The sequence below is a fragment of the Eucalyptus grandis genome, chromosome 11, assembly GCF_016545825.1.
Source record: "Eucalyptus grandis isolate ANBG69807.140 chromosome 11, ASM1654582v1, whole genome shotgun sequence".
NCBI classification, from domain to species: Eukaryota; Viridiplantae; Streptophyta; class Magnoliopsida; order Myrtales; family Myrtaceae; genus Eucalyptus; species Eucalyptus grandis.
The window spans coordinates 9,698,118-9,713,978 of record NC_052622.1 but is presented as its reverse complement, the minus strand read 5'-3'; the positions used below and the strand labels follow the sequence as shown (position 1 = coordinate 9,713,978).

Genomic DNA, 15,861 nt, shown 5'->3' with positions numbered 1-15,861 from the left:
AGATCAGGTTGTACTCAGTAGGGGTGATCGGTTCCCGGTTTGGTCTGGTTCCACCTTGGGAACCGGACCAAGGAGCACCGATTCAAAATTGCCCGAACAGTGGGCCAGGACCAGTTTGGTCACAGGGCCAGAACCGGACCCCACCATGGTTGCTCGGTTCGGTCCAAAAAAATCAACTATACTTTTCGCACTAAAGAATAAAGAGCCGACCGCGCTTGACTCGATCAATTCACCGATTCTAAGGGCGATTTAACAAAACTAGTCACACGTGTTCCACGTGCAAAATATTCAAACTTGACTTGTGTGATTCGTGGGATCTCTTGAAGTCTTAGTCCCTGTCGAAACTATCAAGGAGATTTTTTCTATAAATAAAAGAGTAATAAAAAATTTTAATGGTCTCTTGGCCATAAGAGAGTTCTTTACCTCAAATTGCAATTTTGGTTGCAATAAGTTATCATGTTTATATGTTTTATTAATTATGTATATAAATTATATATAAAAAGTTTGGTTCGGTCCAGGTTAGTCAGGTTCGGTCCAGTTCACCTTGAAACCGGAACCTGGACGGCCGCCACCGGTTCCAAGATTAGGAACAACCGGCCGACCGTGGGAAAAGAACCGCCCAAAACCGACCGGTTCGGTTCGGTCCCGGCCGGTTCCTTGCCGGGCTGTTCCTGTTGCACACCTCTAGTACTCAGCATTTATCTATCGATATTGCACATGGGATGTAAGCTCGTGAATCGTAGATGCCATTTCTGATGAACTGGTAATAACGGGAAAGAACAACCGCCACTCGACATCTTAGGTATATATCACATGATACGATACCTTGGTTATGGACACTTGAACAATGTCTAAAACCCACGTGGTTTGGCCATTGTTTTCAATTCAAGATTTTTTAGGGAGGGGGGGCAAAAGAAACAAGCAGCACAGCAAGCTGTGAGCTGTAAAGCGTCCCCACCGCACATCCCCTTTTTCCCCCGCCCCACCAGCTTGAGGGAGACGCCTCCGTCCCGTCCGTCACGTGGTACGACGTCGCCTTCGTTTAACAGAAAAGGGCCCTTTGCCGACACTCCAAGATTTCCCCACGACTCACCCTCCTTCCTCCTTCCTCCTTCCTCCTCCAGCCGATTTTTTAAGCTTTGCGTTTTTGCGCAGGCTTTGTTTTAACACTTCCTCCGTCCTCCACCGACACTCGCTCCGTTATTTTGATTAGTTTTTTTATGGACGGCGGGTGGCCCACGTCATTACTATGGCTGCATTGACGATGGTTCAGTCCTCACATGGTTTTTCTTCGAGGCATCTTTTCTTCTCGGTAGCTCCCGCACAATCTTATATGAGATGATTATCATAAAGTGCATGATTACAAAAAACGATCCTTAACCTATTATATAACTATTGCATCCACGCCAATTCAATTTTAAACTTTTAATTTATCTAATTTGATCATAAACATTTTAACAATTCATTTTGGTCGTTTTAATTAATTATGGCCGAAAATCACTAACTTATATACTCGTCGTCATATAGCATGGCTGATATAAGCAATTTTTAACAATTTTATTGAATTTCTTTCTTTTTTTTTCAATTTGTATTTTATTTTCTTACTTTCTTTTTTATTATGAGCTGATGACCCTCGCCTAGATTTGGCTAGATATGTAAGGTATGTTCTCAATTCTCAAAACTTGGAATAAATTTTTGTATTTTTCTTATTCTATGTCTTCATGGAATCTTGCAATATTTCATTATATCCAATTTATCTATAATTGAGACTTTTATTTTTTAATGTATCATATCTTTCGTGTATGTAAATATGAGTTGTGATCAATGAATTGTACAACAAATAATTGTTATTAAAGATAATGATTCATTATCATAATTTAATTAAAATATATGCATAACTTAAGTAGACCTTGGAACCTGTGGACGCATAGGCTCTAGATGAAGCCTAAGTGATCCTAAAATTGCTCACCCTTAGATTTGGCAAGGACCGACATTTTAATTATAATACTTATGACTAAAATGACCAAATTGAAAGGATTAAAAATTTTGTTCACAAAATATTTTTCAGAGTTTAGTTGAAGTGTGAAAATGAATTGGAAAACATTTTGCATCATTTGATATGAAAAATCTGATTTAATTTTCTTAAATAGATATACACTTTTCCAATGCCGGTAACTTGCACATAAGCAACCAGAGTATCTAGTATGGGTACTAGAGTCTTGGGTCCAATCTCAATGGACCCGAACTCAAGCACTAGGATTAGGGTATAGGCACAGCCTTGTGCACTTGGGCATGGCCTTTGTGGCTCTAGACACAACCTTTGTTACCCTAGTGTTGGGGATCCAAGCTTGGGTACTAGGATCCCGTGCTTGCCCTTTGTTGACTCGAGCTTGGCTAATGAGGCATGGGCACAAGCATTGGGGTTAAAGGTCCTACCTCGATGGACCCAAGAGTGAGCACTAGGGATCCGAGCATGGGCACTAACATCCGAGTCTAATAAAAAGTAGGTCTTGGATGCCAATGACCAATGTTGGGGTTTTTATATGCAAATGTAAAGTTTTGGGTGATATTTAGTCATATTTTAGAAAAGAAATTCCGATTTTTTAAAGGAAATTATTTTTATAAAAATATTTTCCATTGACTCATTTTCTTATGCAAATCAAGTATTCAAAATGAGGAAAATATTTTTCACAAAACAAACGGAGCTTAATACTATCGACATTTATATAACATGTTTAGGCCTTTTTTGGGGGGGAAAGGGAGTGGGTTGGGAATTTGATTGAGAGGCTACAGGGCCAAGTTTTGGTACTACTATTTTCATCGAATTAGGTAAGGCGTTAACTCAGACAGATTCCGCTGGTCCATCGGCAGCAACCCATTACATCATCTTTGAAATTTCCACCACCCTACAACTTGTCAAAACCATGTCCTAATACATTATAACGATAAATTTCATGCATCCTTTTATGGGTGATTATCTCCTTTCTTAAGCTAAAGATCAACATGAGCATCTTTATGCCCAGATCTCCGGACAAGTGCTGTTTAGCTCGCTTTTGGAAAATGATCTTTCAATCGCTCCAGCTTCCACACATTTGTTGCTCTTATGATTTCGTTGGAAACTTCACACGAACCCGTCATGTAAAGTCTTATTAGTACGAACGAACAACGGTATTTTATCAAGAGATCGCAACTCGGGATTGAGTCATGTGCGATATACAAGGTAGGTTTCAAATTCCAAAAATAGCAAATTGTAGATACAACTTGGAACAAGTCTTTATGTTTTCTTGTTCTATATCTTCATGCAATCCTGTAGTATTCTATGACATCTGATGATGTATATGTAATATGAAACCATTAATCTGAGTTTCTATTTCCGGCATATCCTGACTAAGACATTTACTTTGTTAATGTTTAATTAATGGATTGTAACAACATATAATGGTCATTAAATGCGATAATTCACCACAATTGTTCAATTAAAAATACATGTAGAACTTGGTAAACCCTGAAACCTATAACATGGTAGGTTTTAGAGTATGTAAGGTAGATTTTAGGTTGCCAAATAAAATTTGAATTGACCTTGGATTCATTTACACTAGATAATAGCGAGGGTTAGAGTTATAATCAAAAGGTTGAGATTAAATCGAAAGGTTTAAACCTTCATTTGTTTTACGAAAAGTGTAACAATATGATTTTTTTTCCAATAAGTCATTTTTCTAAGACAATGAAATATTTGTTGGTGTTCAGTTGAAATCTGAAATGAATTAAAAAATATTTTCCGTCGATTGGTGTGGAAAATCTGATTTGATTTTCTTAAATAGATATACATTATTTAGGCACTAGTAACTTATCATGGGCAACCAAAGAATTAGATACAACCACCAAAGTCCTAGTTCTAGCATTGATGGACCTTGACCTAGGTACTAGGGATTGGGGCATTGGCAATTGGGCCCTAGGCATGACCTTTGTGGACCTGGACATGGCCGTTGTTAACCTGGACCTTGTTGGAGATTTGAGCTCGGCTACCGAGATCTCGCACTCAGCCTTTGTTGACTTAGGCTTGAGTAATGGGGCATCAGGCACACGCACCGAAGCTTGGGGCCCGGCCTTAGATACAAGCACTAGGGATCCAAGCATGGGTACCAAGATCTTGAGCATGAGGAAGACTTGATATTGGATGTTGGGAATCAACATTGGAATTTCTATACCTCAAGGTAGATTTTAGATTCAAACATTGATATTTAGTCATATTTTAGAGAATAATTTCTGATTTTTTAAAGAGGAATCATTTTTCTAATTATAAGTTTTTCGTTGATTAGGAAAACATCTTATATTGACTAATATTCTTAAGTGAATCGAATACGGAAAAATGAGGAAATCTTTATTCTTAAAAATATTTTCTCCAAAATAAACAGAGCCTAAAATTAAATTGACATTCATATAAAATGTTTAGGACTTTTCCTTTGTACTTTTCCCATTAAGGATAAAAATAGAAATTCCATTGAGAGGCTATTGGGCCAAGTCTTGGTTCGGCCCATCCTATTTACATCGAATTAGGTAATGTGTTAACTCCAGACAGATTCCGCTGGTCCATCGGCAGCAACCGATTACATGATTTATGAAATTTCCATCAAGAGGTCTCGTCTCGGGATCGAGTCATTTGTGGTTGCTGTAGTACTCGTGGAGCAACCGTGGAAAGGAACCGACTTCCCCAGAACTGGAAGGGCTGCAAAAGCATTACAAATGAAGACTCGGTATGCTCCTCATAGCACCTGAACTATCTTACTTCTTTTTCTTCATTCCGAATGAGAATTATCATCGGGGACACCAAAAGGAGGGATCCAGTGGCGCGAACAAGCAATTTGTGCTAGCCCAAATGACTGCAGATATCTCTGTCTTCGACAGATAATTTAGATGCGCAGGAGTATCACTTGCACCTACTGAGATGAACTGTGTATCCTACGGTTGCACGAGATATGCATAAACAGGCAATTACAAACAGATACAAAGAGACTTGAATTGCATGCTGAAAAGTATCTCGACAAGAGAAAAAAGAAGACAAGAACGAAGAGGAGATAATTTCAATGCCGGTAAAGAAGCCATGGGATAAGCAAAGAGAGATGGCCAATTCATTGAAGCTAAGAATGTGTCAATTCTGTCAGTACCTTTCAACATCTAGACAAGACAGTCCAATCTCCATACATTCGAAGAAACTGATCAGCAGGCTATCATGCCCGACATTTTTCTTGATACGTTAAGAACATGAATTTGCTAGCAAAAGTAGACCATGTCGGACTAAAAATGCTAGACATGAAGGATATAAATACATATTCTAAGCTAAGAAGCATGAGAAGAACTACCGGTCACGCTCCTAGAGATGAAGAACAGCTCGCTCAGTCCCATTAATGGAACAAAGATAGGGAGCGCATGTTTATGAGGATCGCTTCGTCCTCTTTTTTCCGCGACTTCCCTTCTCTTTCATATTGGTGGCAGTAATCAGCTTGTAGTTTGACAAAGGCATTGCACTTAAGTTCCCAAATCTTTCCCCATAAAAGTTCCATAATTCCGCCCTGCTCATCACCAAATAGATACAATCACGTTTCGTCAATGTGGAAGGTGGGAATAACAAAGAAGGAAAGGGCGCATAATAGAATTCCATAGCCTCTCATGGCTTACCAGTATGCAAGGAACTGAAATGGAGCATACCGTCCATAGATATCCTCCACATCACTTTGAGCAGTTTGAATGGTAGAATTTTTTCCATGGACCTACAGTTCCAAATCTCCATTTAGATCATAAGCAAATAATACTAAAGGTGAAGCCACAGAGCATACCTGCTTCAAATGCCTGATTGTTTCAGAATCAGTTGGAATGGCATGGTAGAATCCCATGCACATCAGCACATTGGCACATGTAAAAGGACCGAAACCATCTATTTGCCTCAGCCTCTCTGTTAGATCTGCATAACTGGACAAGCACTGCGTATCACAAATCTCTTCCAGTTGACTCAGGTTTATTCTGCCTTCAACAATACCCTGAGAAAGCTTTACAATCCGACCAGCTCTATAACCAAGATTACAACGTTTCGCTAGAAAGCCTTCATCTAGGCTTGCTAGTTCTCTCGGGCTAGGAAAGTTTCCCACCACATCCCACCAGCATTCTTCTTCATGAGCGATTTGCACAATAGGCTCTTGACATGCACCTCGCTCGCGAGCTTCCTCAGAAGTCTCACAAGTTTCATCAGAAGCCAGACGAGATTGGCGGTCACAATGCAAGCTACAGCCATCTGAAGAAGATAAGCCTGAGGTCAATTGGCCATTCTCATGGATGCCAATACCTAGTGTGACGGTCTCCATCCTTGTGCTTGTAGCTACTTCTGCTTCAGGCGTAACATCTGTAAACTTGGTCATTAAATTAGTTCGAGTCTTGCATCCTCCCCGTTTTCTCTTCGCCTCCTTTGGAGCAGGTGTTGTCGGAGCCAGATGTGAAGCCACGCCTTTGTTGATGTTGCGAATACCATCCTTATCTTCCATGCAAGATGAGTTACGCTGCAGCTCAAGCTGCAGCTCGCAAAGTGCTTGAGCCATGCTCAAAGTCCTCGACCACCTAATCAAAAAGCTGATCAGTCACCCTACCAATTGAATCGAAATGCAAACGAGTGGAATTTGCGCAGCCTGATCAGTCAAAGCACGAGTAAGGCATCAAGCCCTATTGACATTAAAAAAAGAGTACTCTTTTCATGGATCATTTCGCCTTAGGAAATACAGGTTGGACCCCGCTCAATGAAGAGTTTCAACCAAGCATTCGTTTCTCTTCTTTTCTTTTATCTCTATTCAAAACCGAGAGAGCCCGACATTCTAATCAATTTGAGCAGTCCTGGTTCATACTGTCTGCAAATGGTTGCGTGCATCAAGTCTGGATTTTGAAGAGACGGGAGCGAAGATGGCCACTCCAAAAATGGAGGGCACAGTGCAGATTTTCCAGAAAACAGAAACTCAAAAGAGCTAACAACGGGTAAGGGGCGAAAGGCGAGAAGGAAGAGGAGAAGAAGAAGACGAACTGGCAGTTGCAGAGGAGGATGCACTTGACCATGTCCTCGAACAGCATGGGGGACCTGAAGACCCTCCCCCCGAACTCCCTCACGCAATCCGGGACGTCTTCCCCCACCGCGCCGCACACCCTCTCGAACTCCCTCGCGTTCCGCTCGTCCTCCTCCGACAGCCGCAGCATCCGCCTCACCTGCCTCTGTTGTTCACAACACCAAAAAAAACAAGATCAGCCCCATCAAAGGGAAAGGCGCGGGGATGGGGTGAATGACGGACGGACCAGGAGGGAGCGGTGCTGGGAGGGGAGAGGGCGGAGACGCCGCGGACGAGGAGGCGGAGGGAGGCGGAGCGGGGAGGGGTGGGAGATGCGGACGGCGACGGGGACGGGGCGGCGTCGTCGGCGTCGTCGTCGGAGGGCAGGCGGAGGGGGCGGGAGAGGGAGAGGGAGAGGGGTCCCAGCGGTTGGGGGACATCATGAACAGCCCGTGGCTGCACACCGCCTTCTCCAGCCGGAACGTCGCCGCCGCCGCCTCCCCCAGCCCCACCACCACCTCCACCGCCGCCTCCATCGCCATCTCCGTTTCTCTTTCGCTTCCTGTTCCGCTTCCCACTTTGTCAGAGCTCGATCTGGTGGGCGTTGGGGCCGACCCCAACGGTAGAGTGGAGATAAAAAGTAGGGACTTCGAACTGCCCAAAAGTAATGCACGCTCGACTTTCTGTCTCGGCCTTGGTGACATCCATGGCGGCCTTGTGCAATCTCTCTCCCTAAAGCCACTAAAGAAAATGTGACCAGATCAAAGGGGAGAAAGAAGCCCAAAAAAAAGAAGAAAAAAAAAAACCAGTTTATATGCCTATTGAGGAAGAAATATTGGATCCTTGGTTTCAAAAACTTGTGTCTGTTCCGATTTTAGATTAAGAATTGACCTCTTTCAGAACCGACCACCCTTGATTTCTCTATGGTATGATTGTGAAAATGTCCTTGTCCCTTTCTTAAGATTTAGTGGTAAAAATTAAATCCTCAAATTGAGTCCGTGTCTTACAAACATTATTTTTGTATACTTATAAACAACATATTTCAAGTTTAAACTCGTTACGATCTCTTGTTTTTATCGCTCGAATTATATGTTTTCACACTTCAAACTTTAATTAAAATCCATTCTATATGTGAATGAGAGTTGGAGGATATTAAAAAATTTAAATTACACATTCATGTGAGGACTTCAACTTTTAGGATAATCAGGTTATAACTTTGTGGCACCGTTGATTATTGATATTGTTTGTTTCTTCGATCTGTCACAGTAGACCTATCATAATAGGTTTAGAATTGTTATATAATTTATTCATATTTAGTAAATGGATAAAAAATGGTTTTATAATGATAATACCCAAAATAATATGTGTATTATATAAGTTTACAGCTTACTTAGATTAAACATACCTCTACAACTCTTTCTTCATTTTCTCATATCCTCACTCAATCTCGTACTTGCTTACTTCATATTCTCATCACAAATTGCGTATGAGTTTTTCTAAATTTTGCTAAATATTAAAATATTTTAGCAATATGGACCAAGTTAGATTTATGTTAACAGTTGTATGAAAATGAATAAAAAAAATGGGAAAAAGTCACGAAAGACTCTAAACTTTGCCCAAAGTGACACATTTACCTTTAATTTTTTTTTTTTGTGACGTGAAAAACCTTAACACATTTATCCTAAACTTTTTTTGCAATACAAAAACCCGAACTTTTGTTACGTGACACATTTACCCCAAAATTATAAGGCATTTTGGTCTTTTCATTTTTAATTTTTTTTTTTTTTTTTCTTCTCTCTTCCCTTCGCCGGCCTCGCGAGGGCCGTCCTCACTCGACGTTGGTGAGGGTGGCCCTCGCCTGCGTTTGGTGAGGGAGGCCCTTGTCCGACGCCGGCAAGGCCGCCCTCGCCCGATGCCGGCGAGGGCGACCCTCGCCGGACGCCAGCTTCCCTCCACCATGGCGGTGGAGGGAAGAAGAAGAAAAAAAGAAAAGGAAAAAACAGAATAAAAAGACAAAAATGCCCTTGATGGGAGGTAAATGTGTCACGGTTTGAAAAGTTTGGGGTTTTTATGTTCTGAAAAAAGTTTGGAGTAAATGTGTCACTTTGGTAAAGTTAAAGATTTTTTCGTGGCTTTTTTTCCAAAAAATTGGTTAAATATGTCATTTCGAGTTGGACCATTTCTAGCCTGATCTATGCGTTTGACGGGTCCACCTCATGGCACGGGCCGGAACGTGGGTAGTGCACCGAGTTCCGGCGCACGGAAGTCGTGGGCCATTTTGGGCTTACACCTCACCTATCGCTCGATGGGTCGGTTTCGGATTCTCCGTTTTTCCATCGCCTGCGCGTGTTGCGGTGCTTGGGATTTCCTGGAGTCTCTGTATGATTTGCTGCACGTTGCATCCGAACTCGGCGTATTTGTCCTGACATTGCATTCCTGTCGAAAGATGTATTGGCTTCTCGGAATGGAGAGGGGCGGCGTGTCGAATTATGGGGGTCGACCCGGGAACCCCCTTGGCTTCGCCATGCTCGAATTGGGGTGATTTGGAAAGAAGAGAAATGATTCAGTCAATCACTAGGGAAAAAGGAAAGAAGAGAAAAGGATGGGTTAAGTAACATGTTGTGTTTGGTAGGTGTGATCGAGACAGAGAATTGGAAGGGAATCTCTCGTGCATTCGAATCATCCCGTTTTCGGAGGGAATTCCAAACTTACAAATAATGAACTTCAGAGAGGTTTGGAGGGATTCGGATGGAAACATTTATTCCTTTCTTTTCTCTTCACTAAAATTAACCCGACAGAATGCCTTCCTCTAAATAGCGGTGCAGAGGAAATTTCCCAAAAATAAGGGCTGCCAATGAGATATTTCACTGAAGTTTCTACAAATTATCCAATTAGATCATCCATTATATTTACTGAATGTTCCGCACAAGCTAATGATAAACGCGATGGATTAGATCTCACTGGGAAGTGTTTGCAGTTATTTGAACATTTGGTCTTCCTTAGCTAGCTAAATTTTTTGACAGGGCTGATGTTTAAGTGGATGGGATGCTTCTTCACTTCCTCCTTGGTTAAGACTTCCAGTGCACGGTTAATATGGACTGTACTTCTTTCTGCCTATAGGTCAGGGCTTAAGGAATTATAGTGAGTCTGTTGAATTTTTTATTTATCTGTATGCTTAATACAGATCAACCCTGCAGTGATGAGTTCCTGCCAAAACTTAATCACTATGCCCTTTCTAGACTGCTGTAGGCTCTACTATGCTGACTTATGGTTACATTGCGCATGTTTTGTGATCCAAAAGCATTTTGTATTATGAAATAAAATCAGCCTCCTAGATGTTTGTTCAGTAAATTATTTGCGAACCAAGAAATGAGCGATGCAGACTCATTTTCTGCCCCTCTTTATATGGTTCACTGGTTATATTTTAGCCAAAGAAGAAAGATGCATGTTTGCTCGTGAGTCTTTATGAATATTTTTGTCCTAATTTATCATCTACGAACTGGCTAATTTTGTTGTGGAATTCTTTTTGCTTTGCATCTCTTTCTTGTTTGTTTATTGACTGGTCCATGGTTTGGTTATTTTTTCTTGAAAGGTATTGGTTGCATATTATAGATGTCGACCCATCATCTGCAACCTCTGGTGGCTGGTTAGAAGATACTTCATTGGTGGAAAAATATCAAATTTCAGATGAAGCTTATGATAAACGCGATGGTGTGTTCTTACCATGAAGTTGACCCATCCATCCGTTGAAGTATATTTAACATAAAGATCATTTAGTCATTTTGCATTTACTTTACCCGTGTCATACTTTTAATTATGGAACAAGAAAAATATAAGTAAGCAACTTCTTATGTTCAAAAGTCATCAGAACAGGTTGGTGCAACTCCATAATGAAGAGATGTACTTGTTTTGGAATTGCCTGAACTTTTATTGCTATATGAAAATGGATATTTCTCATGGCCTGTACTGTCCTGCCAGATAGAACGGATGATAAGATTAACAGTAATATATAATGAAGCTGATCATGACTGATGTTGGAGGATTTAATCCTAGTGTTGCTCGTTTGGGGACATATTAATCCTACCATGCGTACCTTATTGCGCACATTTGTGTTTTCTGATTTTACTGCTTTATCTTGTCTCGAATGGATTTGAACATGTATTTCGTCTTTTCCAGGAACTTTCAGAAAATTTAAGGAAAAAATCTCATCCCAAAATTTATCAGCTTTTGAGCCGAAGGTAATGTCTTGAGTTTGACTAGCTGAAAGGTACTACCACTAGTGGAGTCATATGGCTTTAAAGTCATGTTTCTGTAGAGCATTCTGTCCCCTCTTCAAATGTACTTTGTATGCCAGTCATCGGAGGTGTTTTTTTTTTTCCTGTTTTCCTATCATTCCTATTCAATTAGCGATCCCATGTCCTTATTAAAAAAAATTTCTGGATGAAGCATTTGAAATTGTCTTACCATTGTTATCTACAGATAACATACAACTACGTGGAAGATTTATGCACGAATTTCAAGGTCAGTAGGTTGGTCAGTTTTTCCTCTGGTGATAAACGATCTCTTACGTGATGCAATTCATTTTTTTGAAACAATCTGGCTATGGGTAGGGGAAGCATTCTGGATGGAAAGGAGGTTGAGGGTGAATAAAAAATAAATGACAGAGCAGTTACCACTTCGAGTGCTCTGACAATAGTTTATCAAAAGTCATCCTTGCATCTCTGAAGAGATCAATGTATCTGGGTTCCTTTGTGAAGGATTCTGTCTTCATACTAAAAATTGCATACAATATTTATCATCTGCTTTGGTTGGGGTGATTCCGTATCCAAGAGAATGAAAACTAGGCGAAGTTTTTGGCTTTCTTATTAATTTCAAGAGTTGCTAACCACTTTTCTTTTTGTGAGCATGTTTGATGTGGAATTAATTTAATCTGATTGATAGCTTTAGGAGTTTTTGAGTTTAAGATCTGTATTTCACCTGTTACGTGAAAGAGGAAGTTGAACGCATACATTTGTGCTGAAGTTTTTTGATCTGAGGTACAGAGGCATTTCTTGGCTTGTTCTATTTTTCTTCCTTCTGTTGTTTCTTGCTATCCTTTTGTCATATTTTGTGCTGTTTCTATGCCTTGCTAATAGGATAGACATGATTTGTGGTTTCTGTATTCTTCGATTGTTAAGGGGGGAGATAGGTGTGAAGTTGAGCCGGGGGCTAAAAAAGGAGTCCTGAAATTTGTGGGTAAAGCAGAATCTCTTGCACCTGGTTTCTGGGTTGGAGTTTAATGTGATGAACCATTGGGAAAGCATGATGGCATGTATGTCCCTCTTTACAAATCTTTCTTTTGGAGTTAACTTCAGTTGCTTGATATACTCAATTCATCACTGTTAATGATCCATTGTCAGCTTGTATCTCCGGATTAATTTTAGTGTTCATTGGTGCAAAGAAAGAGTTATTATAGTAATGACAAGGCTAAGAAAGATAAAACTGTGCTTGGATTGATTGATAGATGAAATGATCAGCGAATATTAGTGGAAAAACCTATTTATTTTGAAGCTTGTTCTATTATTCCATAATCTCCATCCCAAGTTGAAAATGCACGATATACTTCTTTCCTTGTCCTCTGCTTTCCACCAAAAAAAGCCTTCGTGAAGAGCAATGCCTAGCTCAATTACCAGGCCATGCACATATGGCCTGTTGCTTGCTTCTGAATAATGGTTGGAAGCTGCAATAAGCTGCACAAACTTGTTAAAAACATGAGGAAGGAAAAAGGCTCAAAGGTATAATTCACCTTGAGGTGTGTTAACTCCTCTTTTTTTAGATCTCTAAAACTCTGTTCTCAGGACACGATGATTGTTAGGCTGAAAGGCATTTAACAATTCATTACTGTGAAGATTCTCAATAAATAACATGATATTCAACTCTTTTTGTGAATGTCTGCGATCATCTGCTTCTGCTAACACGAGTGAGTTCTTTTCCCCATGGCGGGCCCTGCACAGTTATGTACTTACTGGACCTTTTGTAGCAGGTAAAAGGGACACAGTACTTCAGGTGTCCTCCACTGCATGGTGCGGTGGTCAGACCAGACAAATTAAAGGTAAGGTGACAACTTTAGTTTGATGTTTATCTTAGCTAATACTTGAAACATAGTCCTGCTGCTACCACTAGATGTTTGAATTATAAGCCAATTGTTGAACTGGAAAAATCGTTAAAAGTGAGGTAATCATTTTGTGCACATCTCTCTTGAAACATATTTGTTGAATTCAAATGTATTGTTGATGCTTTGACACATGTATCTGAAGTGTGAGATGCAACAACTTCCAAGTGTCGAATTTTCTTCATTTAGCTTTGATAGAAATGCCTGTGAAAATTCCTAAGGGAAGTGTCCTTGTTAACCAGAGTTGGGTTCTGTTGCCTTAGCATGTTGAAACTACCACTGTCCTTAACTTGAATTATCTCATCATCATGTGGTTTCCAGGTTGAGGACTACCCTGAACGAGATATTTGTGAGGCAGACGAGATATAAGCAATGCAACGGGTTTTTCTGTTTCAACATAGTACTTGGCAGTTTGCATTTTGCAAGTTTTCTTTCAGTTTTGCTGGCGCTGATTCTTTGACTTAGTTTCTCTGTCTGGACTTAAGTACACGACTATATAAAATACCCTAACCATGTATACAGAGTGAACTTAGAGTAGCTTTGTTATTCGCAATTACTCTTTTGTATCCATTGCTTAAGCAATCGTGCTCGCATGTTGCGGTCCGTGGAGTATCTGCAAACATGGGGCGAACGTTATATGCTGATCTGCGCAGTACAATTTCGAAAGAAGAGAGAAAGTTGTGATTTATCACTAAGGTGATCAATTTAAAAATAGGATCCATTAGGCATTTTAAATAGTTGCATGAATGACAAGCCAGCAGTGTAAAACTTAGTTCTTGATGTGATGCACTTTGAAAGATGCCAGATTCGTAGCTTGAATTAGATTCATACTGATTTTAGTGTGATTTGATATAAGTATCATGTCTCTGGAAACATGGACTGAAGACTGTAGGTTCCGGACTTAATACTGTAGGTGTTCACCGCCGATGGGAGGGAGAGAGGGTGGAGATGCTGTGGGTGAGGAGACGGAGGTGGAGGGAGGTGGTGTGACGAGAGGGTGAGCAATGCCAGCCGTCACATGGAAATGGCAGGGGAGACGGAGGGCACAAGAGAGGGAGGGGAGTCTTCCAATGGTTGGGACACATCATGAATAGTCCGTGGCGGCACGCTGCATTCTCCAACCTTAATTTTCGGTCTTATTAGTGACGTATCCCTACTACAGCCAAGTGAGACAGAACTGTTGGTAGCTACAAGAATATTCCTAGTGAGTTGACTTTCGATGCGTCTATCGTTAATCAAGCTCAACTCAAACTACGAAAAACACGTTGCCCTCCAGGACAACCCCAATGGAGCCGACAGTGGTTTGGACTCACTTGGTGGTCTTGGTTGTTGTGGGAAACAGGTCTTGGGGCACACCTTTCGACTTCTCCTCTTCACTAACTTTGGGTTTTATTCTTGGATCTGTGTTGCTGATTTTAATGACTAGGCATTGTAACCCAAGAGTGGGGCCAGCAATGTGAAAGCTTCCAGATACATTGACAAATTTAACGATATGGCTTTTTGATACAGAGCCGACTGACCTTGCCTACAGGGGAAGGCTGGAGGACAAATAGGGAGGGAGTAGAAAGAGGTGTTATTTTGTTCGATTTCATCTATGGTCATCTCTAGCTTATTGCACGAGGCGATAAATTTTTTATAATGACACGGGTGGAAAATGAGCTATTCATAGCCGACTGACCTTGCCTACGCATGCGAAGTTGTATGCGTTGTGTTTGAGAAATTTCGAAAACTAAATACTTGATTAGGCTCATGAGCTGCTCGTCTCGAGTTTTCTTTGAACTTGGACTCAGAATAGTTAGTCAAGATCAACTCGGACTAAGCAAAAGGATGTTTTTAAGTAGATTATACGTCGGGCCGAAAAATTTGTGAGAAAGCTCGACTTGATTGCACATTAGGACAACCGATGGAACCCGAAAATGGCGGCGTCAATCAGTCAAAAGGTGATCAAAGAGGAAATTCGGCGCTCTTGGTCGTCAGGGTAAAGCACACGTATCGGGATACGACGCCAGACTTCTTGGCCTTCGTCTTCTTTTGAATTCCCGAATCAAGGGCACGGAACGTGGGGGCGTTCAAACCTCAATAACCGCCATTCCCACATGGAAACGGAATCTGGGAATGTGGGGCGGTCAAAATTCCCCTCCACTGGGGTTAGGAGGGGTTTATGGGTTTCCCAAGTGGGCCCAATAGGGGCCTGCCCTTAGCTCCTCAAAAGAGGAGCTTCATGGACAAAAAAGAATTTATCTATCTTAATTACACCTTAAATTTACCAAGTTCGATTGCAACTAAGTAATTCATTAACTTTTCACTGATTAAATTACCGACTGGTAATGGATTACCAATTCTTACGTCCCTATGCTTTGCATGTCTTCGAATGTTTTTCCGGAAACGACCAGATGGTCGTTCACTCTGCTATTACGTCACTAACGTCTGCATGTACTGCGTAGGGTATTTCCCTCGTTTAACTTGACGTTCCCTACAATTTCTCCTTCGCCTTCAACCCATGTTTCGGTTCTCATAATTCTCTGTTCTTGATTATTTGGACTTTGCCACCTGGTATTGACTGAGTAAACTCTTCCCCTTCAGGAGAAATCAAGCACTTAGAGAAAAGAAATGCATGTCTTAGAGAAAAGA

General features: G+C 40.9%; 1 protein-coding gene across 2 annotated transcripts; it reads right to left on the bottom strand.

The window, feature by feature from the left end:
• Window positions 1–5,107: 5,107 nt before the first annotated feature.
• Window positions 5,108–7,850, bottom strand: LOC104452431. 2 transcript variants are annotated; one of them, XM_039304155.1, is made up of 5 exons: window positions 7,327–7,850; window positions 7,061–7,245; window positions 5,835–6,606; window positions 5,677–5,768; window positions 5,108–5,570 (listed from the first exon to the last, which is right to left on the bottom strand). In XM_039304155.1, exons 2-5 carry the CDS (start codon window positions 7,228–7,230, stop codon window positions 5,432–5,434), a joined length of 1,173 nt encoding a protein of 390 aa, XP_039160089.1. In that variant the 5' UTR covers window positions 7,231–7,245; window positions 7,327–7,850; the 3' UTR covers window positions 5,108–5,431. The 2 variants fall into 2 exon arrangements, with proteins under 2 accessions (XP_039160089.1, XP_039160090.1); XM_039304156.1 differs by lacking the exon at window positions 7,327–7,850 and having other exon boundaries at window positions 7,061–7,320.
• Window positions 7,851–15,861: the final 8,011 nt, after the last annotated feature.

Bases quoted from the DNA above. Each gene is read 5' to 3' on its own strand.
- LOC104452431 (XM_039304155.1), bottom strand. From the start codon at position 7,230: ATGCTGCGGCTGTCGGAGGAGGACGAGCGGAACGCGAGGGAGTTCGAG. The intron at 5,769-5,834 runs GTATGCTCTGTG...TTGGAACTGTAG, and splicing joins CAATCAGGCATTTGAAGCAG to GTCCATGGAAAAAATTCTAC. The intron at 5,571-5,676 runs GTAAGCCATGAG...GGTGATGAGCAG, and splicing joins TTTCAGTTCCTTGCATACTG to GGCGGAATTATGGAACTTTT.